Source organism: Podarcis liolepis (assembly GCF_965112155.1).
Source record: "Podarcis liolepis genome assembly, chromosome: 10".
NCBI lineage: Eukaryota > Metazoa > Chordata > Lepidosauria > Squamata > Lacertidae > Podarcis > Podarcis liolepis.
The window spans coordinates 12,421,635-12,449,389 of record NC_139562.1 but is presented as its reverse complement, the minus strand read 5'-3'; the positions used below and the strand labels follow the sequence as shown (position 1 = coordinate 12,449,389).

At 48.9% G+C, this 27,755-nt stretch overlaps 1 protein-coding gene across 6 annotated transcripts; it reads left to right on the top strand.

The window, feature by feature from the left end:
- The first annotated feature begins 286 nt into the window (after positions 1-286).
- On the top strand, positions 287-27,348 carry LDHB (lactate dehydrogenase B). Of its 6 annotated transcripts, none has more exons than XM_083461488.1 (12): positions 287-374; positions 4,399-4,455; positions 6,882-6,955; positions 11,553-11,631; positions 12,510-12,590; positions 16,300-16,431; positions 18,912-19,029; positions 20,935-21,108; positions 22,036-22,209; positions 24,576-24,693; positions 25,648-25,771; positions 26,946-27,348. In XM_083461488.1, the coding sequence occupies exons 6-12, from the start codon at positions 16,306-16,308 to the stop codon at positions 27,111-27,113; spliced, it is 1,002 nt and encodes a 333-aa protein (XP_083317614.1). In that variant the 5' UTR covers positions 287-374; positions 4,399-4,455; positions 6,882-6,955; positions 11,553-11,631; positions 12,510-12,590; positions 16,300-16,305; the 3' UTR covers positions 27,114-27,348. The 6 variants fall into 6 exon arrangements, with proteins under 6 accessions (XP_083317614.1, XP_083317613.1, XP_083317615.1 ...); XM_083461487.1 differs by having other exon boundaries at positions 11,432-11,631; XM_083461489.1 differs by lacking the exon at positions 11,553-11,631.
- The last annotated feature ends 407 nt before the right edge of the window (positions 27,349-27,755 follow it).

Genomic DNA, 27,755 nt, shown 5'->3' with positions numbered 1-27,755 from the left:
GGTCAGAACTGGATATCAGGTGGTTGGAGTTGGAGTTCAATGCCTATTTGTTGTCTTGTCATGCCCTGTTTCTTGTGAGAGTGTGTCACTTTCCACCCAGAGAGAACCTCTGCACCTTTAATGTTCTTTACCACCCATTCCTGTTCACTCTAGGCTCCCCTGCCCTTTTGTTTACAATTTCCCATAGGTGCCCAGCCCTAACCACAGTTACCCTGGGAAGCTGCTATTGTGATGCGTCAGGATGCCTGTCCTTGCCTCACATGCATCACAAAGCATCTGGCACATAAATAATGAAAAGTCCAGTTCAGGACACAGGACAAAGGGGAGCAGGGGGGGAGGGACAGAGAGAGAGAGAGAGGAAGGGAAAAAAAGAGGTAGGTTTGTTGTACTCCATAAACTAGCCCAAACAACTGAACTGGAGTTAGGAGACCCTCAGATGTTGCTGGCTGGGGCTGACAGAAGTTCAACAACATCTGGAAGGTTGTCTGTATGGGATAAATGGACCATGTTAGCGTGGGTTGATGGGCTTCTGCTAGTGGCCTTGTGTTCCTTTTTTTCTGCTGGTGGGCTTCCCAAAGGCATCTGATTGGCCACTGAGAGAAGAGAATGATGGAGGAGAGCCTGGCCTTTAATTCAGAATGCGGCAGCTAGACTGGGAGTGGTCGCTGGGAACATATATATAACACTGGTCCCAAAGGAGCTACATTCACTCCCAGTACGTTTCCGAGCCTGTTGTCTTTTTCCATGGAGTTTTCTTGGCAGGGATACTAGAGTGGCTTGCCGGTTCCTGCTCCAGGTGGATCACGTTTGGTCAAAACTCTCCACTATGACCTGTCCATCTTGGCTGGCCCTGAACAGCATAGCTCATAGCTTCTCTGAGTTATTCAAGCCCCTTCGCCACGGCAAGGCAGTGATCCATGAAGGGGAAGGCAGTGATCCATGAAGGGGTAGCATAGTATAGTTAAAACTATGGTTTTCCCAGTAGTGATGTATGTAAGTGAGAGCTGGACCATAAAGAAGGCTGATTGCCAAAGAATTGATGCTTTTGAATTATGGTGCTGGAGGAGACTCTTGAGAGTCCCATGGACTGCAAGAAGATCAAACCTCTCCATTCTTAAGGAAATCAGCCTTGAGTGCTCACTGGAAGGGCAGATCCTGAAGCTGAGGCTCCAATACTTTGGCCACCTCATGAAAAGTGAAGACTCCCTGGAAAAGACCCTGATGTTGGGAAAGATGGAGGGCACAAGGAGAAGGGGACGACAGAGGACAAGTTCTGTCTAGTCAAGTTGAGTGGGATCAATTCCAATCTGTTACCTCCGAGGATGTGGACAGGCTGCTTGGACGAGTGAAACCAACCACCTGTCTCCTGGATCCTTGCCCATCCTGGCTTATAAAAGCTAGCCGGGAAGGACTGGACGATGGGCTTCGTGGGGTGGTGAATGCTTCCCTCCGTGAGGGAGCCTTCCCAGACCCGCTGAAAGAGGCGGTTATTAAACCGCTTCTTAAAAAAACATCTTTAGATGCGGCCACGATGGCCAATTATCGCCCAGTCTCAAATCTTCCATTCCTGGGCAAGGTGATTGAGCGAGCGGTTGCCGAACAACTCCAGGCACGCCTGGAAGAAGCGGACCATTTGGATCCCTTCCAGTCGGGATTCAGGCCTCATCATGGGACTGAAACTGCCTTGGTCGCACTGGTTGATGATCTCCGGCGGGCTAGGGACAAAGGTGAGAGCTGTTTCCTAGTTCTGCTGGATCTCTCAGCGGCGTTTGATACCATCGACCATAGCATCCTTCTGGACCGTCTTGAGGGGCTGGGAGCTGGGGGCACTGTCATACAGTGGTTCCGCTCCTTCCTCCTGGGCCGTGTTCAGAAAGTGGTGGTGGGGGATGAGTGTTCAGACCCCTGGGCTCTCACTTGTGGGGTGCCTCAGGGTTCTGTCCTCTCCCCCATGCTTTTCAACATTTACATGCAGCCGCTGGGAGAGATCATCAGGAGGTTTGGGCTGGGTGTTCATCAGTATGCCGATGATACCCAGCTCTACCTCTCTTTTAAATCAGAACCAGTGAAGGCGGTGAAGGTCCTGCGTGAGTGTCTGGAGGCGGTTGGAGGATGGATGGCGGCTAACAGATTGAGGTTGAATCCTGACAAGACAGAAGTACTGTTTTTGGGGGACAGGAGGCGGGCAGGTGTGGAGGATTCCCTGGTCCTGAATGGGGTAACTGTGCCCCTGAAGGACCAGGTGCACAGCCTGGGAGTCATTTTGGACTCACAGCTATCCATGGAGGCACAGGTCAAATCTGTGTCCAGGGCAGTTGTTTACCAGCTCCATCTGGTACGTAGGCTGAGACCCTATCTGCCTGCGGACTGTCTCGCCAGAGTGGTGCATGCTCTGGTTATCTCCCGCTTGGACTACTGCAATGCACTCTATGTGGGGCTACCTTTGAAGGTGACTCGGAAAGTACAACTAATCCAGAATGCGGCAGCTAGACTGGTGACTGGGGGCAGCCGCCGAGACCATATAACACCGGTCTTGAAAGACCTACATTGGCTCCCAGTACGTTTCCGAGCACAATTCAAAGTGTTGGTGCTGACCTTTAAAGCCCTAAACTGCCTCGGTCCAGTATACCTGAAGGAGCGTCTCCACCCCCATCGTTCTGCCCGGACACTGAGGTCTAGCGCCAAGGGCCTTCTGGCGGTTCCCTCATTGCGAGAAGCAAAGCTACAGGGAACCAGGCAGAGGGCCTTCTCGGTAGTTGCGCCCGCCCTGTGGAACGCCCTTCCAGCAGATGTCAAAGCGATAAACAACTACCTGACATTCAGAAGACATCTTAAGGCAGCCCTGTTCAGGGAAGTTTTTAACGTGTGATTTTACTGTATTTTTGGTTTTATGGAAGCCGCCCAGAGTGGCTGGGGAGGCCCAGCCAGATGGGCGGGGTATAAATAATAAATTATTATTATTATTATTATAAGATGGTTGGATGGTGTTCTCAAAGCTACCAGCATGAGTTTGACCAAACTCTGGGAGGCAGTGGAAGACAGGAGTGCCTGGCATGCTCTGATCCATGGGGTTACGAAGAGTCCGACACGACTAAACAACTAAACAACAACACGTTTCCAACCACAATTCAAAGTGTTGATGCTGACCTTTAAAATCCTAAATGGCCTTGGTCCAGTATACCTGAAAGAGCATCACCACCCCCATTGTTCTGCCCGGACACTGAGCTCCAGCTCCGAAGGCCTTCTGTGAGAAGTGAGGTTACAGGGAACAAGGCAGAGGGCCTTCTCAGCAGTGTTGCCCGCCCTGTGGAATGCCCTCCTATTAGATGTCAAGGAGATAAACAACTATTTGACTTTTATAAGACATCTGAAGGCAGCCCTGTATAGCGAAGTTGTTAATATTTGATGTTTTATTGTGTTTTTAATAATTAGTTGAGTGGCTGGGGGGAACCCCATTAGATGGGTGGCATCTCCCGGTATGCCCCATGGAGTACCTTAAGGTCCATAAACAGCAACACCCTAGAGGTCCCAGGCCTTAAGGAAGTTAGATTAGCCTCAACCAGAGCCAGGGCCTTTTCAACACTGGCTCTGGACTGATGGAATGCTGAGTCTCATGAGACCAGGGCCCTGCAGGATCTGATTTCTTTCCGCAGGGCCTGTAAGACAGAGTTGTTCCGCCTGGCCTTTGGCTTAGAATCAGTTTGATTCCCTCCCCCACTTTCTTTTTTCTCCTCCTGTGAAGAGGCTGTGTTTTAATGGTTTAATGTTGTATTTTAATCATGTTTTTTAAGTTGTATTTTAATCAACTTGTTTTTATTATTGGTTATTAGCCGCCCTGAGCCCGGTCTTGGCTGGGGAGGGCAGGGTATTATTATTATTAATAATAATAATAATAATAATAATAATAATAATAATAATAATAATTCTATAGTAAAAATATTAGTAGTAGCAGCAGTAGTAATCTTAAAACAAGATACTGAACTAGACCGACTATATTGCTAAGGCCACTTCCAGTGATTCTTATACTTTGCCTAGGATTATTCAAAAAAGCATTCAGCTTGGCTTGTTTTCTCCTAATTTGGACCAATATCAAAGTGAAACCTGGCTAGCAGAATTGGTTGATAGCAGTGTAGCACTGCTAGGAATCCCACCACAAGTGGGGTCACCAAGCTTTGCATGCCCCCGGATTTCCCATGGGTGACGCAGAGCATGGGTTTGGATTTGCTCAGAATCTGGTTCATCACCTTGTTTGTCACCAGCAAGGAATTCCCCCCCCCCCCCGCCTTACAGTCAGATTGCTTAATGACTCGGCACTGCCTTCGCCGGTAATTCTTGCTTGAGACATCTGCATGCATCTTGCTTCAAGGCACCCTACTGATTCTTGCTCTCTGCTTGCAGCACACACCAGGGCTGGACTGACCACCATGCCAGGGACTCTGCAGAGCACATAGTGGTGTAAGTAAAACAAAAGGTCAAAAGCTCTTGCAGGTCCTGTTGGCCTTGAAGTTATCTCCACCTACCCAGCTGTCATAAGCATGCGGAATATATATTTCCAGTTGAACGCAGTATTGTATTCTCAGTGTTTTCTGAGTTTTCCTCCCCATTGCACCTGTGTTTTATTTTTCTAGTTCTATAAGTATTTTTATCTGTTACACATCACTTTTGCTATCTTTTCTGTGTGTTCATATTAATAAAAATGTAAAAATATACAAAGTGCGATAAAGGAAAGGACATCTGGGCATGTGCAGAGTGCTTCTGCCGCAGCACTGAACATCTGCCAGATGTCACCTACACACCTGGAAGCGAGGCACAGAGAAAATGATAGGGGTCTCCCAAATTCGGGAATCTTTAACTTTTTCAGAATCAAGCTCTGCCTGCTCAACCTCTCATGGCAGCATTCTTAAGAACAGTATAAAAAAGGATTAAAAACCAAAGCAAAATCCACCCAAAATGGTTGAAAGCCTTTGGAGATGCTCCCAAACCAATTGCCTACGTAGATGTGCCATACCTGCTCCGAGTTTTGCTGCTGTGAGCAAAGACTCCAGCCAAACTGGAACATGAACTAGTTTTGCAGTGCGAAATTCGTGCCTGCTGGGGTTCCTGCAGTGGTGTTTATTCTCTCGAAGAATTCCCTGCATCCTGACGGCTGGTGCCAGGATTCTAATTTGAAGGACATTCGGGATAAGTAGCAGTGCGGCTCCTCCGGGTAACAGGATATTTATCCCCTGTATTGTAGATCGCCAAGAGGCTGGGCAGCTGGGTGGTGTCAGCCAGGCTTGGGGGAGAAACTTGCACAAGTTGTCCCTCTGCTTATTGTCTCAGTTTGTCTTACTGCACAAAATATTGGCATATAAGAATGGAGGGGAAACTGCAACAGAACATGTGCAGAGTACCATTTTGGTGGCACATGATTCAGTGGAAGAGCTCCCAAGCATATTAAAAGTCCCAACTTCAGTCTCAAACAAGCAACTTTCATAGGTGCAACCGTTTTCTCCGACTTGTTTTGATGTCAAGACACCTGTTGATTTCGGTCCATTGCATAGATATTAAAAAGGCCCACTTTCCCGAAAAAGACCCTATATCTGGAAGGTTGCAGAGGGGCATGCGGAAGCATGCAGGTACAGCAGGGACTGGTAACTTTTTCCAGCCGGTTGGTTCCTCTGCCCTCCCCCCCCCCCGCCTACCTGTCAAGTTACCTGGCATCACCTTGGCTTCAGGTAGCCCGTTTTCCTTTACAGCATGCCTTGCATTCCAGCCAAGCTGCAAAGGGAAGGCCCAAGCTGATCCAAGCAGTGGTTAAAAGTTACTACCGATCAGCTGATCAGCATGGACTTCCAGTTTGGACTACTGCACTGCACTCTGCGTGGTGCTCCCCTTGAAGACAACTTGGGAACTTCAACTAGTGCAAAATGCAGCAGCCAGATTAGCGCCTAGCATTTAATTTAGAACTCATATAACCCGTTTGTTCCTGGACTCAATTCAAGGTGCTCACGCTGAATAAATAAGCCCGCTGCAGCACAAATGGAACTCTTGTGGCATCTTAAAGATTTATTGCCACGAAAGTTCCTGTATCCTTCAAAGCTCAAGCTACAGTAAAAAGCTGATAAATAGTATTTTAAACTGCCACAATACTCTTCCTAGTTCCTACCTCCAGAGGGACTAGCTGCATTGTTAGTCTGTCTCTGTTAGCGGGAGTCCTGTAGCATCTCTGAACCCCCCAGCCTTATTATGGCTCACCACCTGGGAACTGTAGATCTGGGATGTCTGCGCCCTTAGGAAACTACATTTCCCATGATTCCCCACTGCTAAAGCAGTACTGTACAATATTGCTGCAACTATATGGCGCAGGCGAGTTTAGGAGACGCAGCCTGTGAAAATCGACGCCATAAATTAAGGCGTCTTAAGGCACACACAAGATGTTTGTCTGCAACAGCCGCAGGCGCGGATCTAGCAGGCCGCTTCTGGCTTTGCCGGTGAGAAAAGGCCGGAATAAATAAATAAAAATGAGCCAGAACAACAAAGATTCATTGTATGATCTGGTGGGGGGGGGTGGTACTGATGGCGTGAGCAGAGGCCCGGTGACCTCCCCGTCCTCCTGGGTGCAAGCACCCACGTGGTCGTTTCTCTCTTTTTTGGGGAGGGGGGCAAGGCGCAGGTGGAAAAAAGGAAGGAATTTGGAGGAAGGAGGACCGAGGCTGCGCGCACCAGCTTCACCCTTGGCGCGCCGTCCTTGAAGAGGATTGCGCGAGCCGAGGGGGCGGGCGGGGCTCTGGTTTCCAATCACAAAAGCGTAACCCGAGGAAAGCGACGCGGAGCCGCTCCGGATCCGCCTCCTTCCCCTTGCCCGGCTGACATTGTCTTCTTTCCCCTCCTCCATCCAGGCTGTGCCTCAGCTGCGCTCCTCGTCTTCTTGCTGCTGCTAAGCCGGTCCTAGGCGCACAAACAAACCCCGGAGGTGGGTATCACATAGCAAACGCACCGATCCTCTGGGTTTTTTTTGGTGGGGAAGGGGTGGCCCTCCATCTCCCCATCCCCCATCCCCAAAAAGCCTTTGGCAATGGAAGATGGACTCACGCGCTTCAAATGGGTGGGGAGGGATCGGTTAGGGGAGATCTCTCCTGCGCATCGTGGCCTGGCACTCGCGTGTGCCTGTATGGAATGTGAGAAAGAGGGGGGTTGGAGGTCGATCTCTTGCCCTCCGGGGTCTTGAGCCATCTCCCCCTCCCCATCTTTTCCTCCCGCTTTGCATCGTGCGTCCCCCTCATTTCTAAAGGTCAATGCGGTTGCAAAAATATATATAGCCCTTTTCTCCCCAAAACGAACCAAGGACTTACAAAAAACAAAAATGATGCAAAGGAAAAAGAGTTTTTTCCTTTGCGTTGGAAAGAGGCTCCGGGTGGACTATCCTGCCCTGCCTTTTCTTTCCGCCCAGAGGAGCGGTGGCCTAGTGGTTAGAGGCGCAATCTACCCACCTCCCACTCCGCCTTTTCCTTTTGATCCCCGGGACAGGCTTGTTGCATTTTAAAGGTTTGCGAGTTGCATTTCTAATTCTTCCTGGTAGAGGATTTCGGGCCGGCCTTGGCTCAGCGGAGGAGGAGGAAGGGAGGCCGGGCCACAGAGGCAACCATCGCGGAAGACGCGGGGGAGGAAAAGAAAACTTGTTGCGCATCGTGGCGCCTCCCCCCCCCCCCGTTTCTCGTGCCATCGCCGCGAACATGTGCTCTGCCAAAGAGGGGAGGGGAAAGGAAACAGTTAATTTTTTTTTTTTTTTGCAACAGCAGAATCTCCCTGGGTGCTTGAAATGGCCCTGCCAACTTGGGGTGGGATGCGCGCGTTCAAAACGGGGAGCACCCGCTGGGGGAGGCTGCTCATCCCTTTTTGCAAGAGGGAAGAAGCCCCCCCAAAAAATGAAGGACCGCAAAGGCATCACGTGCCTAGGCAGGGGGCAGCGAAATGCGCACACCCCCTGCCTTTTCTTAGCAGAATCGGGTGAGGCAGGCGAGGAAAACGCTTCCCGCTCAGCGCCCGGGCCGGGCCGCATCCTGCCCGACTTGCCCAGGCCAGGATCGGGATCTTGCGCGCGCTGGAGCGCAAGAGCCTCGCGCGATGCAGCCAGCAGGGCGCGCGCGTCCTGTGAGAACGGGTGGCCACGTGAATCTGGAACGAAGCGGCGTGTTGTGGCTGCCATAGGTCACGAATGCCCCGTCCTGTAACAAGTAGCTGGGGTAGATCCCAGCTGCGCTGTCCTTCTGTCCATGATGCTGCTAGTTTTGCAGCGTGAATGGAGGTTTATCTTATACTGGGGGTGGGGTGGAGGATTTTTTGGGGGTATGTATGACCCCTGCACATTTGTGGTGCGGTCCACAGTTCTATAACTTACAGCAAGGGACGTCAATGTGGTGCCCTCCAGATTATTATTATATATTTATGTATACCCTGCCTCCACCCCCCATAGGGGCTCCAGGCAGCTTACAGATAAAAATAAGAGCAGCTAAAAACACAGTCATATGTGGCTAGAATTAAAACTATATGTAATCTATTAAAAACATACAGATAATTTCAGAAAAACAGCATGGCGCCATCCCGTTTGTTAAGATCAGTCTGTTCCCAGAAGCCGGTTGGAATAAAATGTTTTCCACTCCCTGCAAGAAAACGGCAAGGGGGGAGCCGGCAAGATTCTTACTCTGCTGGCTGGGGCTGGTGGGAGATGGAGTAAAAATGCACAAAAACGGGAGGGCATAAGATAGGTGGGAAATGGTGCAGGAATAATTACTGCTATCGAGCATAAAACTTAGGAATGAGAGCTTCCAAAAGCTGCCAGACCTCTTTTTGGGTTGGAGAAAAAAAGAGGAAGATAAGGAATGAGGCATCCCTTTGAGGCCTAGTTATTTTCACCTGGCTGAGAGAGAACCTAGGCAGTGGCTACTAGCAACAATGGCTGCTCTCTCCTATATCCCAGTTGGTGGCATTACTGCTTTTGAATACCAGTTCCTAGAAACCGCAAGAGGAGAGAACGCTCTTGCTTGAAGGTTTCCCACAGGCATTTAGTTGGCCACTGTGAGAACAGGATGCCGGACTGGATAGGCCTTTGGCCTGATCCAGGAGGACCCTTCATACGTTCTTAGAGACACATGTGTGCATCAGCCTGTACTCCTCATTCCTCCTGTGTCGGCCACTGGCTGCCTTACCTTGGCTCCTGCCATTAGCCCGTCTCATTCAGAGCTGCCTATACCAGCCCATCTCAGCCTTAGGCCCTTAGATGTTCTTAGACTACAAATCTCATCATCCCTAGCTAGCAGGACCCCACTGGTCAGGGATGATGGGAGTTGTAGTCCAATTTCTGCACGGCCGGGGGTTGAACTAGATGACCCTCAGGGTCCCTACAGTTCTATGAGAAACGCTGGTGTGCACCGTTGGATTTCAACTGGTGGGTCTTGGACCAACAGATGGGACCTCCATCTCTGGGTTAAGGGGAATACTGTTTCTGCAAAGGCTGAAGACTACCAGCCTATGCCAAGGGCAGACATAGGGGAGGGGGACAGTTCGGTTTCTGGGCACAATTCAAAGTGTTGGTGCTGACCTTGAAAACCCTAAACGGCCTCGGTCTAGTATACCTGAAGGAGCGTCGCCACCCCCATCGTTCTCCCGGACACTGAGGTCCAGCGCCGAGGGCCTTCTGGCAGTTCCCTCGCTGCGAGAAGCCAAGTTACAGGGAACCAGGCAGAGGGCCTTCTTGGTAGTGGCACTCGCCCTGTGGAACGCCCTCCCACCAGGTGTCAAAGAGAACAACAACTACCAGACTTTTAGAAGACATCTGAAGGCAGCCCTGTTTAGGGAAGCTTTTAATGTTTAATAGGTTATTGTATTTTAATATTCTGTTGGAAGCCACCCAGAGTGGCTGGGGAAACCCAGCCAGATGGGCGGAGTATAAATAATAAATTATTATTACTTACAGCCTATGGGGTACATTCCCTCCTAGGCAAACTTCATAGGGCTGCTTGCCAGTGGTGGAGTTAGCCAGAGGGGGGGAAAATTGGGTGGATCAACAAAGGCCACCGTTTGTACAGCAGGCCACATCCCATCTATGCAAAAATTTGACCAGGCTTCCTCAACCTCGGCCCTCCAGATGTGTTGAGACTACAATTCCCATCATCCCTGACCACTGGTCCTGCTAGCTAGGGATCGTGGGAGTTGTAGGCCAGAAACATCTGGAGGGCCGAGGTTGAGGCAGCCTGAATTTGATGGTTCTACACAAGCACAGATCTCCACCAAGCCAGATGGCTCTTTGCCATGGATGCTATAGTTGAGATTCCTACATTGCAGGGGGTTGGACTAGATGACCCTGGGGACCCCTTCCAACCCCACGATTCTGTCACAGTTCAGGGACACATCCCAGTCAGGCAGAAACATTTGAGGAGGGTGCATGGCCTGGCTGCTGAGAGGGGTGGCCTGTGGGAGGAGGGGGTGGTCCTGAGGGCCAGGCAGAGATGCTTGGAGGGCCACATTTAAGAATAATTTGGCCCCTAGGCTGAGGTTCCCACACCATTGCTCTCCACCGGCTGGCAGTGGTTCTCCAGGGTTTGGGACAAGGGTCTTATCCTGGAGATGCTGGGGATCAAACCTATGACTTGGAATGCAAAATATGTGCTCTACCATTGAGTTCCACCCCTGGCCATAGTTTCCAGGACCCCACCCTTTCCCACCCCCCACCGCCGAACTGCATCCTATGCAACATGGAGATCAGAAATCGGACTAGCTAGTTCAGCTGGTCAGAGCATGGTGTTGATAATGCCAAGGTTGCAGGTTCGATCCCTGTTTGAGACAGCAATAATAATAATAATAATAATAATAATAATAATAAATTTATTATTTATACCCCCCCCCATCTGGCTGGGTTGCCACAGCCACTCTGGGCGGCTTCCAACACACATAAAAATAATAATAAAACATCAAAAAAATAATAGTAACAATCAGATCCTATATAAAAAGCCACAATAGCTTTAAAATAAACAACTTATATCAGATAAAGCAATACTCAACAATCCATTAGGATCCAATATTAAACAGTAAAATTAAACATCAAATAATAATCTAGCAGTTCACACTTATCAATTACCTGTACAATAAAGAATTACTAATCTATAATCAAAATAACAGCAGATCACAATGCGCAAATGCCGCAAAACATACAGAATCATGTAAAAGGGTCAAGTTGAGCAACAAGGACACACAACTTATAAAATTATTTTTTAAAAAAACGAACGGAATATTCCAGGGGGGCGTGTTGGACTAGATGACCCTGGGGGTCTCTTCCAACTATTGCTTGGGTTCACGGGGGGCTCCCCCTTCCTGCTGCCTGTGGTGTAAGCGTGCAGGAGATATACGCAGCCTTTGACTTCTCCCCCCGTTCCTGTTTTGTCTGTTATTGTAGACTGTAAGCCTTTCTGGGCAGGGACCTTGTCAGCTCCTTATGTTGCCAGCATGTCTTTGGTGCATTAAAGCCAGTGGCAGTTCAGTATGAGTGACTTCACTTGCTTTCTTTACGTGTTCAGCACGTATAGCAACGGCAGCGGCAGTGATAGCGACAGCGACGGCAACAGTTGGCCTCCGTATCGGAGCCCTCAAGAGAAGGTAAGCAGGAGGGCAGAGTAGCTTTGTACCTGCCGTATTTTTCGCGCCATAAGAAGCACCAAGTTTTTAGAGGAGGAAAACAAGAAAAAATAATATTCTGAACAAAACAGTGGATGTATGATTTTTGTGGTTCATGATGTGGCCACAGACATGACATGTGATTTGACGGTGAGTTTGGGGTAGCCCAGTGCAAAAATCCTGAGGATCCATGCGGATCCGTGCTTTGTAACCACATTTTTGCCCCACGAAACAGTGGATGTGTGATTTTTTTGGTGCAGGCTGTAGCCATGGACATACTATGTGATCTGATGGTGAACTGGGGTGACCCAGTGCAAAAATCCTGAGGATCTCTGTGGATCCGTGCTTTGTAACCACGTTTTTGCGCCATTGCGGCCCCACAAAACAGTGGGTGCATGATTTTTTTTTTGGTGCAGGCTGTAGCCATGGACATACGATGTGACCTGATGGTGAATTTGGGGTGACCCAGTGCAAAAATCCTGAGGATCCATGTGGATCCATGCTTTGTAACCACGTTTTTGCGCCATTGCGGCCCCACGAAACAGTGGATGCGTGATTTTTTTGGTGCAGGCTGTAGCCATGGGCATACTATGTGATCTGATAGTGAATTTGGGGTGACACAATGCAAAAATCCTGAGGAACCTCCCCCCTCCTTGGCAGCCTCCTTTATCTCTAGAGTCCCTTATCTCCTTCCCCGATCGCTTGCAGATCAGCTGCTCAGCGGCTTTGTTTCAACACCCCCTTCCCTCTTTCTTAAAAAAAAAAAAAAGCACAATCTGCTTTTTGCCCCTGGGCAATTCGGTTCCGGGGACCACGCATTCACTCCAGAAGACGCACAGACATTTCCCCTTACTTTTTAGGAGGAAAAAATCAGGGCCACAGGAGAAGAAGCTCCTCCTACTCAGCAGTCTGCCCGTCCTCGGCCAGATCCCCTCGGAATAGTAAGTTTGTTTGCAGACTAGTAAATTTCAGGGGCTAATTTGTAATGCTGATGCAACTTTTTAAAAAGCAATCTTTGCTGAACAGCATATGTATATTTAGTTAGTTTAATTAATTCATATGCTGCTTCATATTTCAACAAATATATACCCCAAGGGCCGCCTCTCTCTCCATATGAACTAGCCCAGATTCTGTGTTCATCTTCTGAGGCCCTTTCTTGTGTCCCGCCTTCACGAGAGGTCCGGAGGGTGGCAACACGAGAACGGGCCTTTTTTGTGGTGGCCCCCTGTTTGTGGAATGCTCTCCCCAGGGAGGTTTCGCCTGGTACCTTCCTTACATATTTATAGGCGCCAGACGAAAACGTTCCTCTTCAACCAGGCCATTGGCCTTTAACGAACGTATTTTTCGCTCTATAAGACGCACCCAACCATAAGATGCACCTAGTTTTTGGAGGAGGAAAACAAGGAAAAAAATATTCTGAATCCCAGAAGCCAGAACACTGCGCAACGATCCCTCTTGCTGTTCTGGCTCCAGCGATAGCTGCGCAGCCTGCATTCGCTCCATAAGACGCACACACATTTCCCCATACTTTTTAGGAGGGGAAAAGTGCGTCTTATAGAGCGAAAAATATGGTATTTATTCCTGTATTGCAGGGGGTTGGACTAGATGGCCCTTGGGGTCCCTTCCAACTCTACAATTCTATCAGTGGCCTTTTAGAAGTGGGTGGGAAGGTTTTGATGTATTCCCCCCTCCCAATGTATTTATATGGGCTTTGTGTGTTTGTTTTCGCTTGGTTGGTAGTAAGTCATTTTGGGTTGCCTTGGGCAAGATAAAGCGACTAGCAATTAAATATGACAGAATTTGAATGAATGATTTTTATTATTTCGGTCACAGACCAGTTCCAGCCCACATACAATATCATAAAACACGATAGGGATACATTTGAATTTGCAATTAGGTATAACAGGGACAAGCGACGCGGGTGGCGCTGTGGGTAAAACCTCAGCGCCTAGGGCTTGCCGATCGCATGGTCGGCGGTTTGAATCCCCGCGGCGGGGTGCGCTCCTGTCGTTCGGTCCCAGTGCCTGCCAACCTAGCAGTTCAAAAGCAGCCCCGGGTGCATGTAGATAAATAGGGACCGCTTACTAGCGGGAAAGTAAACGGTGTTCCGTGTGCTGCGCTGGCTCGCCAGATGCAGCTTGTCACGCTGGCCACGTGACCCGGAAGTGTCTTCGGACAGCGCTGGCCCCCGGCCTCTTAAGCGAGATGGGCGCACAACCCTAGAGTCTGGCAAGACTGGCCCGTACGGGCAGGGGTACCTTTACCTTTTACCTTTATAACAGGGACAATACAGATATGGCAACAGTTAAAAATATATATAAATTAAAACCTAGTCACTAACATATAACCTAAAATTATCATTTCAAACCTTAATCATTATGATAGCACATCTTGTTCCCTATGTTTTATGGCAATTGCACAGAATTTGGCTACCTTTAACGTGATCTCAGGATCCTTGTCCTCTACCAGGGATTTTAGACATTGAAGTTCGGGTTCATTTGGAGATTTTTGCATAGCAGGGGTAATAAATACCGAGTGTATATCCCCGTAGAAACAGCAGCGTAACAAGGCATGAGAGACAGTTTCTACCTTACGACAGAATTTATGCAACCAAACCTCTGAAAACCAATAAAAGTGGTGGAAGATAATGGAAAACAAAAATATGAGCTGGTTAAGTCTGGATACAATGGACTAAGGACTTGGGCCATTTTATCGATATGGCAGCATGGGAAAAGCTGTGGAAAGTAGATTTGAAAATTATGGCGTGTTATACATTAAAGGAAAACTACATGAAAATGATATATGGGTGATACCTAACTCCGAGTAAATTAGCCAAGATGTATAAGACCAGGTTTCCTCAACCTCGGCCCTCCAGATGTTTTTGGCCTACAACTCCCATGATCCCTAGCTAGCAGGACCAGTGGTCAGGGATGATGGGAATTGTAGTCTCCAAACATCTGGAGCGACGAGGTTGAGGAAGCCTGTATAAGACTGTCAAATAAATTCTGGAAGTGGCAGCAGGCAGAAAGGACCTTTTTAAAAAAATATGCAGTGGACTTTTGGGAACTGGCTTTTGGGAAATGATACATAATGAATTTTAAAAGATGTTTAAAATCGTTATTCCCCAAGAAAGCCTGAAGCATTCTTAATTGGAAAAATAGGATGAGAAGTCCCCCCAAAAGATGGTCAAATTGTTTATGTGTGTGACCACAGCAGCCAGAGTTCTGTACGCGCAGAAATGGGAAGAAAGCGAGGTTCAAAGAAAAGACGATCGGATTTTGAAGAACTATGTGGAGGTGGAGAGATTGACGGTGAAAATAGGAGACCAAAACGAAGAAAGGTGTATGGAAGAATAGAAATTCCTTTCGGACTATTCAAAACAGTATTCTAGCCAAATGAAATCGTGAGCAGGTCTTGAAGTACAGTGGTGCCTTGGAAGCCGGACGGAATCCGTTCTGGAAATCCGTTTGACTTCCAAAACGTCTGGGAACCAAGGCGCGGCTTCCAATTGGCAGCAGGACGTTCCTGCAGCCAGTCGGAAGCCATGGAAGTCGCATCAGACGTTCAGGTTCCAAAGAACGTTTGGAAACTGGAACAATCGCTTCTGGTTTTCGATCATTTGGGCGCCAAAACGTTCAACTCCCAAGGCGTTTGAAAACCAAGGTACGACTGTATAAGCAAAGGAAGGATAGTCAGGATGAAATAAATGAATAAGTACCGTGTATACGGCAGCAGGAAATTGTCGGTGGAGAAACATCATGACTTTAAGTGTGGGAAGCTAAATTGATAAGGAAAGGGTATAAATTGGGTTGTGTGGTGTGCTAGCCTCCCTCATTATTAACTTCCCGGGGAAGTTTTAAAACATTCCTGTTTATACAGGCATTCGATGGGTGAGGGTTTCTGTCCATGGCAACCCTGAAATTATTAGTTTGAGAGCAGATGGTTGCTTTCAGGAGTTGTAAACTCTATATGTGTGTGTGTGTGTGTGTTTATTGCTGATACGTTTACCACCCTGGGCTCCTTTCAAGGAAGGTGTGAGCTTTAAATCAAACTAATAGTTATATAATTAAGGCTTTGCATCTTCTAACGCCTTTTAAGCACCTCTGTACTGGTGCAAATTAATGGCAATGCCTCGAAGAAGTATTTGCTGGACCAAAAAATAAAATATAATCCAGTTTGGCTGGGCTGGGACTAGGGAGGCGCTGCTCTAAATCCCTGCTTAGCCATGGGCCAGCCATCATCTCTCAGCCTGACTTACCTCACAGGTTCATCGTGAGAATAAAACGGATCAAGGGAAGAAGACCTGTGCATAACTCTGACCTTGAAGGGAAGACAGAACTGAAATGAAATGGGGAGGTACTTAAATGAAAAGGAACAGCTGAGACTCCACAGTTTGTGGCATTATGCAACCGCACGTTGAGAAACTGCTGGCAGGTGTTGCAGATTTGTAGGGCAAACGTAAATGGGTAGAAATGAATTAGTCTGGAGGCCACGTGTTTTGTCAGTCTCAAGCTAATCCTGTTTATTTCTCAACTGCATGTTGGTAGGAACTGGAGTCTTCTTTTGAAAGCACTTGAGGACCTTGCTTTGGTTGTTTTGAAGAAGCTGGAAATTGACCTTTGTTGTATCTGGTTACTCCTTTTTTTGCAGCAAAAAATGGCTTCGCTCAAGGACAAACTGATCACACCTGTGACACAGCCGGCCACCAAGCCAAACAACAAAGTCACCGTGGTAGGAGTCGGTCAAGTTGGGATGGCTTGTGCCATCAGCGTCCTGGAAAAGGTCAGTGTGTGTGTGTGTGTTTGGGTGGGATAAATGGCCAGACCTAAGTGCAATTATGACTCCCCCCAACAAAAAATAATAATGAGCTAGTTAATAGGTTCTTCCATGCAAGTGGCACCCAGGGGCAGAGGGATGCTGGAAGCTGTCATCCAGCAACATCCAGAGGAGCAAGATGCAGGTTCTCTGGTTAGGAATGCAGGCAGCTGCTTTGTGCAGAGTCAGACCATGGGTTCATCTAGTTCATTTGCACTGTCTGGCAGCAGCCTTCCAGGATCTCAGATGAGGACCATTCCCAGTCCTACCTGGAGAATCTTGGGACCATGCAAAACAGATGCTCCATCATCTTCCCTTTAAGTCAACTTCATTGTAAGAGACTAATGCAGGGGTCAGCAAACTTTTTCAGCAGGGGGCTGGTCCACTGTCCCTCAGACCTTGTGGGGGGCCGGACTATATTTTGAAAAAAAATATATGAACGAATTCCTATGCCCCACAAATAACCCAGAGATGCATTTTAAATAAAAGGACACATTCTACTCGTGTAAAAACATGCTGATTCCTGCACCACCCGTGGGCCAGATTTAGAAGGCAATTGAGCCGGATCCGGCCCACGGGCCTTAGTTTGCCTACCCATGGACTATTGGTTAGTCAAAGGGGGCTGACATGGTGACGTCCAGGCGTTGGCAGGCTCCCTGCTCCCACCAGCTCCAGCAAGCATGACCAATGGTTAGGGAAGATTGGAGCGGGGAGTCCAGAACCATCTGGTTACTCTGTTACCCTGTTGCAGCAAAAGGGGAATGTGATGGGTGGGCTTCTTTAGCGATATAACAGCCAGTGTGAAGAACATACGGGTTCCTCCTGTTGCGGCTCGACTACAACTCCCATCGTCCTTGGTGGCTGGGCTCTGATGGGAGTTGTGGAGCCCCATCGTTGGCTTTGTAAGCTCCAAGGGCTAGAATCCACATGATTCGATTCCAGGACTTGGGATAGCTTAGTTGGTAGAGCACGAGAGTCTCGGGGTTATGCATTCAAGCCCCATGTTGGGCAAAAGATTCCTGCATTATTGCAGTGGGTTGCAGTATATGACCCTTGTGGTCCCAATTCTATGACTCTATGAATATATATAGGGACGCGGGTGGTGCTGTGGGTTAAACCACAGAGCCTAGGACTTGCCGATCAGAAGGTCGGTGGTTTGAATCCCCGTGACGGAGTGAGCTCCCGTTGCTCGGTCCCAGCTCCTGCCAACCTAGCAGTTCAAAAGCACGTCAAAGTGCAAGTAGATAAATAGGTACCGCTCCGGTGGGAAGGTAAACGGCGTTTCCGTGCGCTGCTCTGGTTCGCCAGAAGCGGCTTAGTCATGCTGGCCCCATGACCTGGAAGCTGTACGCCTGCTCCCTTGGCCAATAAAGCGAGATGAGCGCCGCAACCCCAGAGTCTGTCACGACTGGACCTAATGGTCAGGGGTCCCTTCACCTATGAATATTTATAGAGATGCATGAAGTATATTCTCTTGGTGCTATTTTTTTTTGTAATTAACATTCAGTTGGACAACTCTTGACGCTTAGTGGGCTACCAAATTTGCACAAATTTGACCAGGCTGAGAAGAGGCTCTGATCTGTACGGCTCCTCCCCAGATGATCATATCTGCACGGAGTCCTTTTCACGTTAGCTGAATGCGTGGCCAAGGTGTCATGGGCAGCACTCATGGGCATCCGCGGTAGGAGAGCAAACCCTGGATTTAACTTAGCCTAAAGCAAATCAAGTCAGGACTGGTACCAGTTTTTTGCTGGTACAATATTATATTATATTATATTATATTATATTATATTGTATTGTATTGTATCGTATCGCATCGCATCGCATCGCATCGCATCGCATCGCATCGCATCGCATTACATTACATTACATTACATTCATACCTCAGGTTACAGATGCTTCAGGTTGCATTTTTTCAGGTTGGGGCCCTGCCGAAACCTGGAAGTACTAGAACCGGTTTCTTCTGGGTTTTGGCAGAAACACTAAATCACACTTTGCGCATGTGCAGAAGTGCCAAATCGCAACCCACGCATGCGCAGACGCGGGTTGCGAACGCACATCCCGCATGGATCACGTTTGCAACCTGAGCGTCCACTGTATAAATATTTCTCCTCTCTGCTATAACGCAAGAAGGCTTGGGTGCTGTTTGGACGCAAGATAGACTTCCTCTAGACCTGCGATTAGAAATATCGGAAGCGCACAAACACTGTCCCTTGCATGAGATAAATAATTATACGACCTTGCGTAGATATCTGAAGGCAGCCCAAGGGAAGTATCGGACACTTTAAATGTATGATGTTCCGCTGTGGTGTTGTGTTTCTGTATATTATGTTGGGAGTCTCCCAGAGCAGCTGGGGCAACCCAGTCAAATGGGTGGGGTACATCATCATCATCATCATTATTCATATACTTAACACTTGTGGTTTTCCCCCCACCTTCGCTGCCAGGGTCTCTGCGATGAGCTTGCATTGGTTGATGTCCTGGAAGACAAACTGAAGGGAGAAATGATGGATCTTCAGCATGGAAGCTTATTTCTTAAGACACATAAGATCATAGCGGGCAAGGGTAGGTTTTATATTCTATCTTACCGCCATGTGAGCCCGGTGGGAGAGAGCCAGACTTATGTCCTTGCTCAACAGGTCACATTGGGAAACAGATGTTTGAAATCCGCTTTCCCTGAGCTACTGAAGAGTGGAAGGCCACAACTTGCCTGGTAGCCATAGGTGATCGGAAATTCCACGCAGGCGAGCGAGGAGGAACAGACCACTGTCCTCCAACAGTCTCCTTCATGGAAGGCAGGGTTGTTGTTTTTAATTACCTCCTAAGAGGCTAGCAAATTGTGTTTCTATGCCGGTTTCAGAGGAGGGGGCCGGATCCCATCCCTTGAGACCAGCAATACAGAACTTCTGTGAACTTCTTTGTAAGCTGATACAGGGACTATGAATCTCAACATACAGGCGACCTTTGTCTATAGCCAGGCCATGTAGTTATGCAGTCCATTATAACATTCATTATTCTTGTGGGTGGAAAGGAGGGCCTCAGACCTTGCAACGCCCATTTGCCTGCTTCATTTATATCCTGGGCAAGCTCCTGCACAGAGTCCAGGCTGATGTACGTGGGTCTCCCTGCTGTCTTCTGTATCTTGTCAACAACCCGGTGAAGTAGCCTGAGAGATAGTAAAGGCGTCTGTTTTTGCACAGGCTTTCCCCGGTGCAGAAGACCAGACTGTTTTTAGTTTTCATTTGCTCGAAAACCCTGGTTTTATATGCTTTTATACCACTGCTTGCCTGGTTTTCAATATACACGACCGAGGCCACAAAGATTTTGAAGACAGCTTCTTTCCTTACGGACGCTCCTGGGTGTTAAGATCAGGAGACGGAGACGCCTTTGTAGTTCCAGCTCCCTCAGAAGTTTGTGGGGGATGATAGATTGTGAAAGGGCTTTCTTTGTGGCATCCGCTGGGATGTGGAATTCCCACCCCCGTAGAGGTGCGCCCGGCACCTTCATTGTGTGATTTTGGCATATGCAGAAGACACACCTGTTTACTCTGCCCTTTGACACTCAAGATGTGTGTTTTCAGGGCTCCACCTATTCCTGTAACTGCAGCATATTCAAACTTTTTAAATTTAATGATAACCCACCTTGGGACCTACTGGTAAAGGGCCGATAATAAATGTAATGATAACGACTGTTTATTATTTTTATTTTGTACACCACTTTGATTTCTTTTTTCAGCATTTATGTGTAAAGTGGTTTATAAATGCTTGTAAGTAAATAGTGTTTGTTGTGGGGGAGGAAGGGAAAGGAGAATGTTAGCCGCTTTGAGACTCCTTCGGATAGCGATAAAGCGGGATATCCAAACCAAACTCTTAAGGGACGTAGGTGGCGCTGTGGGTTAAACCACAAAGCCTAGGACTTGCCAATCAGAAGGTCGGCGGTTCGAATCCCCGCGATGGGGTGAGCTCCCGTTGCTCAGTCCCTGCTCCTGCCAACCTAGCAGTTTGAAAGCACGTCAAAGTGCAAGTAGATAAACAGGTACCGCTCCAGCGGGAAGGTAAACAGCGTTTCCGGGTGCTGCTCTGGTTCGCCAGAAGCAGCTTAGTCATGCTGGCCACATGACCAGGAAGCTGTACACCAGCTCCCTCGGCCAGTAAAGCGAGATGAGCGCCGCAACCCCAGAGTTGGCCACGACTGGACCTAATGGTCAGGGGTCCCTTTACCTTTACCTTTAAATAAATAGTGGCTTGTCCCAAAGTGTCCTCATGAACTTCAGGGCTGAGTGGGAATTTGAACCTGCCTCCCCCCTGTTTCCCATTTGACACCCAGCTGTTGGGCCTCCAGATGTTGAACTCCATCTCCCATCCGTTCGTCAGTTGGGGGATGATGGGAGCTGTCATCTGACAACTTCTGGAAGACCGCAGAACACTGCCCTGGCTCCTGATAACTTCTCAGTTACATTTTTGCCTGCAGATTACGCGGTCACCGCTAATTCCAAGGTTGTCGTGGTGACCGCCGGAGTCCGCCAGCAGGAAGGGGAGTCCCGCCTCGACTTGGTCCAGAGGAACGTGAATGTCTTCAAGTTCATTATCCCACAGGTTGTGAAACATAGTCCGGACTGCATCATCCTGGTGGTTTCGAACCCAGGTAAATTGGGCTTGCAGTTAGAGCAGCCCCTGTAGCTAGATCATGGCCTTTTATATTTCTTGCACTCACTCCCAGTCGAGTTCCAGAGCCTGGTTGCAATCCAGACAAATCCAGATGGACAAGATAGCCGCTTCAGTAAACAAGAAGTAAATGTGGATCCTGGCATCTTTGCTTAAGCCAGCCTTCCCTCACCTCGTGCTCTGCTGGTTTTTTGTGTTACAACTCCCCATCAATTTGCGGCAAATGTGGAAGGGGCAAGGTTGTGGTGGAAGGCTTGCTTAAAATTCTTTGCGTTGATTATCGACAGGAGTGGCGCTGTGGTCTAAACCACTGAGCCTCTTGGGCTAGCCAATCAGAAGGTTGGTGGTTTGAATCCCCGTGACGGGGTGAGCTCCTTTTGCTCTGTTCCAGCTCCTGCCAACCTAGCAGTTCGAAAGCACACCAGTGCAAGTAGATAAATAGGTATTGCTGTGGCAGGAAGGTGAATGGCATTTCCGTGCACTCTGGTTTCCGTCACGGTGTTCCATTGTGCCAGAAGCGATTTAGTCATGCTGGCCACATGACCTGGAAAGCTGTCTGTGGACAAACGCCAGCTCCCTCGGCCTGAAAGCGAGATGAGTACTGCACCCCATAGTCGTCTTTGGCTGGACTTAACCATCCAGGGGTCCTTTACCTTTTACCTTTTTATGAGAGTGTGGCACTGGCTCGTTCCTGGGACATTCCGCATCTTGAGCATCAGTGAAGGCAAGGGAAGTCACCTAACCACTCTTGGCACCCTTAGCAAACTACAGCTTCCAGGATTCTTTGTGGGAAGCCGTATCTGTTTAAAGTGGTATCATAGTGCTTTAAACTTGCAGTGCAGATGGGGCCAGAGAGTTGACTCTTGAGTGCACCAGCCCCTCATCCTCTCTCTCCTCCTTTTCCCAGTGGATATCCTCACCTACGTGACGTGGAAACTGAGTGGCCTGCCTAAGCACCGCGTCATCGGCAGCGGTTGCAACCTCGATTCGGCTCGGTTCCGTTTCCTGATGGCCGAAAAGCTGGGCGTCCATCCCACCAGCTGTCACGGTTGGATCCTGGGAGAACACGGCGATTCCAGCGGTGAGCAGCATTGTCCGAAACCTGCGGCGATCCCATAGGGCAGCGTTCTGCAAGCTTGGGTCCCCAAGTGTGGGGGACTACAACTCCCATCACCCACAACCTGTTTGGCCCAGTGATCAGGGATAATGGGAGTTGTAGTCCAACAGCAGCATCTGGCAACCCAAGAAAAGAAGAACACTGCTGGGTTGGGGGACATTTGAAGCTGCTGTATACGGAGTCTTTCTAGGCTAGCTCTGTACTCCCAGCTGCTTTGGGGGGGGGGGAGAAGTGGTCCATCTTTGTGACATGTTCCAACCTTTCTCAACCTGTGGGTCCCCAGATGTTTTGGGACTACAAGTCCCATCACCCCTAGCTAGCAAGGCCAGAGCTCAGGGATGATGGGAGTTGTAGTCCAACAACATCTGGGGACCCACAGGTTGAGAACCGCTGTGTTACACTGTTCACAAAGGGTAGGAAAATAGAGCTTCAGGCTATATTGAAGTCGAGGCTCCACCCCTTCCTGGTTCTGAGCCAGGCCCTGATCCAAGCAGGCAATTTCACAAGCTCGCCCCCTCCTCCGAGGTACAGTCATGTGTGGCTAATTGGCACTCCTGGAAGCTTTCTCCTGACTGCTCTTGGAGGTGATGGGGGCAAAAGGTGAGATCCGGCCAGGAAATCAGTAAACAAGTGTGGAGTCCTCCATCCTTGTGGCTACCATATCTTGAGACCTCGTGGTCACTGGTCTTGTGAGGGTCTTCCAGAAGAGGGTCCTGCTTCCCCTGCCGCAAGGAGACCTCAAAGGTCCAGGCAGGGCTGACATCCTTTAACAAGAAGTGCCAGAGATTTAAAGTGTGTCCCCCCCTTAATTTTTTATTCCATGCGGAAAGGCCATAGCTCAGTGTTTCAGGAGGTCCCAGTTTCATTCCTCAGCATCTCCTGTTAAAACGTTGCCAGGTGATGTGAAGGACTCTTCCCTGGAGAGCTGTTGCGAATCACGGGAGACGATAGCTGAGTTTATAAATCATACTTTCCTATGCTTATTTATGGAGCAGATCTGCACATCTCTCCTTTCCTGCCCAAAGCAGTTAACATGGAGCAAGGAAAGCAAACAACCCCATTGTTGAAAATAGTTCAAACACGGCCGTGAGAGATGAAATCAGCTATAGCGGGGGAAGTGTTCTACTCAAGAGCGGAGATCCCTTTCTAAGGAAGTTTTTTTCCTAGTTGGACTTCTTGAGTTCCCGATCCCTTCTGTGTTGTACAGACACACGTGCGTGCCTTTGGACAGTAGCCAGAGCAAATAAAGTACTGTTTATTTGAATGGTACAGAACATAGGAAGATGGCATTGAAGTCAGAGCGTTGAGCTTAGCTCAGCATTGCCTCGCTGTGTGGCTGTGGCTCTCCAGGATTACAAACAGGGCATTCCCAGCCCTACCTGAGATCTTCTGAATGCAAAGCAGAGGCTCCGCCTCTGAGCTATAAGCCCCAGTATATGTGAACATAGGAAGGGAGCTGCCTTATAGTGAGTCAGACCATTGGTCTGTCTAGCCCAGCTCCCCAGGGGCTTCAGATGGGACATACCCAGCCCAATAGGATATAGAACCGTAGAATTGTAGGGTTGGAAGGGACCCCGGCGGTCATCTAGTCCAACCTCCTGCGATGCAGGAATCTCATCCATGGCAGATGGCCACCCAATCTCTGCTTGAAAACCTCCAAGGAAGGAGAGTCCACCACCTCACGAGGAGACCGTTCCACTGTCAAAACAGGTCTTGCTGTCAAAAAGTTCTTCCTGATGTTTAGCCAGGATCTTCTTTCTCGTAACTTGTATCCGTTGGTTTGGGTCCTACCCTCTGGAGCAGAAGAAAACAAGCTTGCTCCCTCTTCCATGTCTTCCCCAGCCATTCTGCGCAGCTTCCAACAAAATACTAAAATACAATAGTCTGTTAAACATTAAAAGCTTCCCTAAACAGGGAACCTGGGACGTAGGTGGCGCTGTGGGTTAAACCACTGAGCCTAGGACTTGCAGATCAGAAGGTTGGTGGTTCGAATCCCCGTGATGGGGTGAGCTCCCGTTGCTCGGTCCCTGCTCCTGCCAACCTAGCAGTTCGAAAGCACGTCAAAAATGCAAGTAGATAAATAGGTACCGCTCCGGCGGGAAGGTAAACGGCATTTCCGTGCACTGCTCTGGTTCACCAGAAGCGGCTTAGTCATGCTGGCCACATGACCTGGAAGCTGTACGCCGGCTCCCTCGGCCAATAAAGCGAGATGAGCGCTGCAACCCCAGAGTCGGCTATGACTGGACCTAATGGTCAGGGGTCCCTTTACCTTTACCTTTAAACAGGGAACCTACCACCTATCATAACCTGGGCTCTTCTTGTCGTTGCAGTGGCTGTCTGGAGTGGGGTTAACGTCGCAGGTGTTTCTCTCCAGCAGCTAAACCCTGACATGGGGACTGACCAAGATCCAGAGGGCTGGAAGAAAGTTCACAAGGAGGTGGTTGACAGGTATGGTGCGTTGGGGATGTCAGTACATTTATCACCAAAACTGTGAGCGGTTGTTGAGTTCTCTGGAGTACATAATCAGGCAAAATTGTTAATTTGAAGTGATACCTCCTGGTTCCCACTGGCATGGAGGGAAGCAGTACGGGCTGTCTGGGAATGACTGCTTAGTTGTTGCTTTGCAATGAGTTTTTAAAAGAGGGGTAGTCAGAATAGAGACTCTGTAGATGTTGGCGGTGCCCAAGACTGTCACCTGCTAGCTCCAGGCCTGATACGAAGTGGGTTCTGAGCCTGGTTCGAATGGGGCCACATGTTTTTAGTGGAGATTGGGTTGTTCATATTTCAGACATGCGCCATTCAAAATTTCGTGCCTACTAACTGATTTAAACCTGAAGTTTCATGCACATACATACCCCACACCTTCAATTGGAGCAGAGGTGGATCTGGATCTGGGCAGCGGGCTGAATCTTTTTATCTCCCCCACCCTCCTCCCACTAGAGAGAGGAGTTGCCCAGCTGCCAGTCACCTGACATCCTAACAACGTCCTCAAAATGTGCAGGCAGAGACGCTGTGCTTTGCAAGCCCTGCCAACCAGCTGATTGTCGGGGCTTGCAAAGCACTTTTCAGGTGGAAGCCTCCTTACAGCCCTACCTCCTCTTTACCTGCCCTTCACAGGTGAGGGGCAGGTAGGTGGCTGTGGCTTGGCCAAAACAGCCTTGCAGGCCAGACAGGGAGAATTGACAAGCCTAATTTGTTTCATAGGACAGAAGTTCCCACCTCTGTACTAGAGTGTCTTCTCCTTTAGCGGGACTTTTCCTGGTGCTAGTTTCCCCCAGAATTAGAAATGCCGTCATTTCTCTTTCTTCTTTCTTGCCATGACCATGTTTCGCTGTTCCCTTGCTATCTTTCACAACCACTTTGCATGGTCTAACTGGGCTTTCTGCGATGTGTTTTTGGTAGTGCCTATGAAGTGATCAAGCTGAAAGGCTATACCAACTGGGCCATTGGCTTGAGTGTTGCTGACCTACTGGAGACCATCTTCGGGAACCTTTGCCGAGTTCACCCAGTGTCCACCATGGTAAAGGTAAGGAACGTTAATAGCTTGGTTGTATTTCTGTCCTTTGCTATATTTCGTCCCTGCTTCCAGATGGGAAATAGAGAAATGGGGATGAACAGTTTCCCCCTCCGCCTTTTCATTTCCTGGGTGCTCACTGCAGTAGATTTGGGGAATGCAAGACTGTGTTTGCAGAACAGTGTAGGTCGTAACAGTTGCGTCACTTGCAGGGCGAGCAAGGTTAGTTCACCAGGGGGCAAGGATTGGGTTTACTCAGTAGATGGGAGTGGTGGTCCTGAATGCATCCCTTTGCCCTCTTCCATATTACTTCTGTATCAGTTTGTTGGAGAGAAGTGCTGTGGACTGGTTAGAGGCAGAGGAACGGTGGGGACAACCAGCTGGGGAAACCCCAAAGGAAGACTGTTCAGAGCACAGGGAGTGGTGGTGGGACCACAATGCGTGGTCAGAGGGAGAGAAGGCAGAAGGCCAGGAAGAGGAGGTGTCAGAAGTTGAAAAGGTAACAGGCTTAGTGAGGTGGGAGAGTCTGTGACAGAGAGAGAGGCAGAGGCAGAAGCTGAAGCAGGAGAGGAGGCCGGCCAGGAGGCCAAGATGAGTCAGGTTGGTGAAGAGTCATAGGTGTATTCCCTCCTGCTGCTGCAAGCTGCCCTCACCCCTGTTCTCGCAGAACCAGTAGAGGGCTGAAATGAGTGGAACTGTAGCAGGCTGCACACAGGCTCAGTCTCTGATTGCTTGGAGAAAGCCCTGGAGAGGAGGAGACCTAGATGACCGTGAAGAGGCGGGGACTTTCAGTCTCGTCAACCGTTTCATGGGACCAGACCTACCAGGGATGAGTTGCTGTGCTCATTAGGGCTGAAACTCCACCAAGTCGGTGGCGATTGTGCTTTTGCTAATAGAGTTAACTCCAACTTTGAATGGTGCGATTTACTGCCGGCTCGCTCTTTGACAGGATGTCGCAGTGCATGGATATGGGAAAGGGTTTGCAACAATCAACCGGTATATAAATGTGAAACAAACAAATGGAAGAAAGGTCTCTTTGCTTAGAGTCACAACTGCCATATCAGCCCAAGCTGATGAAAGCCGCTCCCGGCCATGGAAGCCACCTGAGCCTTCTCACTCAGGGCCAAGAGTACATGTTAAGAGGGATTTCCTAGTTTCCAACTTCTCTCTTAAATCTTCCTTGCAGGGCATGTATGGCATTGAAAACGAAGTGTTCCTGAGCCTGCCGTGTGTGCTGGGGTCTGTCGGCTTGACCAGCGTGATCAACCAGAAGCTGAAGGACGACGAGGTGGCCCAGCTCCAGAAGAGTGCCACCACGTTGTGGAACGTCCAGAAGGACATCAAGGACCTGTAGGCTTAGAGGGGCCACCTTCCCACCAGTAGCAGCAGCAGCAGCAAGAATGATAACCAACGTTCAAAGTTGGACCCCGCAATTTTGCGCAAGCCTCTCTAGCATATCTCCGTAGCTGAGCTTCCAGTAATCGACCCCAAAACCGTACAAGTTTTCACCCACCACGGTTAAGATGTGTGCTTGGTGTAACGCAGACCTTTTCAAACTAAATAAAACCAGCTCTTTTGTGTGTGCTCTATTCTTGCAGTGGGTGCTCATTTTTTAAATAATAATAATAATACAAAACCTCAGCATTCAGATTCTGTGTATGTGATGGTGGGGTTGGGGGATAGAATTTTCCAAACATCTACAATCTGGCAGCTTTGCATTTATTATTATTATTATTCGGATGATTAATATTACAAGAAGATGCTGCTTTTCTGCTTTTCTATAGGGTTGTATGTGACGTAACTCATACACGAGTACAGTGGTACCTCTGGTTACGTACTTAATTTGTTCCGGAGGTCCGTTCTTAACCTGAAACTGTTCTTAAGCTGAGGTACCACTTTAGCTAATGGGGGCTGCTGCTGCGCTGCCACTGCGCGATTTCTGTTCTCATCCTGAAGCAAAGTTCTTAACCCAAGGTACTATTTCTGGGTTAGCAGA

Excerpts from the sequence above, each read along its gene's own strand:
- LDHB (XM_083461487.1), top strand. The coding sequence starts at position 11,518 with ATGAGTGACTTCACTTGCTTTCTTTACGTGTTCAGCACGTATAGCAAC. Across the intron at positions 16,432-18,911 it reads CCATCAGCGTCCTGGAAAAG|GGTCTCTGCGATGAGCTTGC; the intron begins GTCAGTGTGTGT and ends CTTCGCTGCCAG. Across the intron at positions 19,030-20,934 it reads TAAGATCATAGCGGGCAAGG|ATTACGCGGTCACCGCTAAT; the intron begins GTAGGTTTTATA and ends TTTTGCCTGCAG.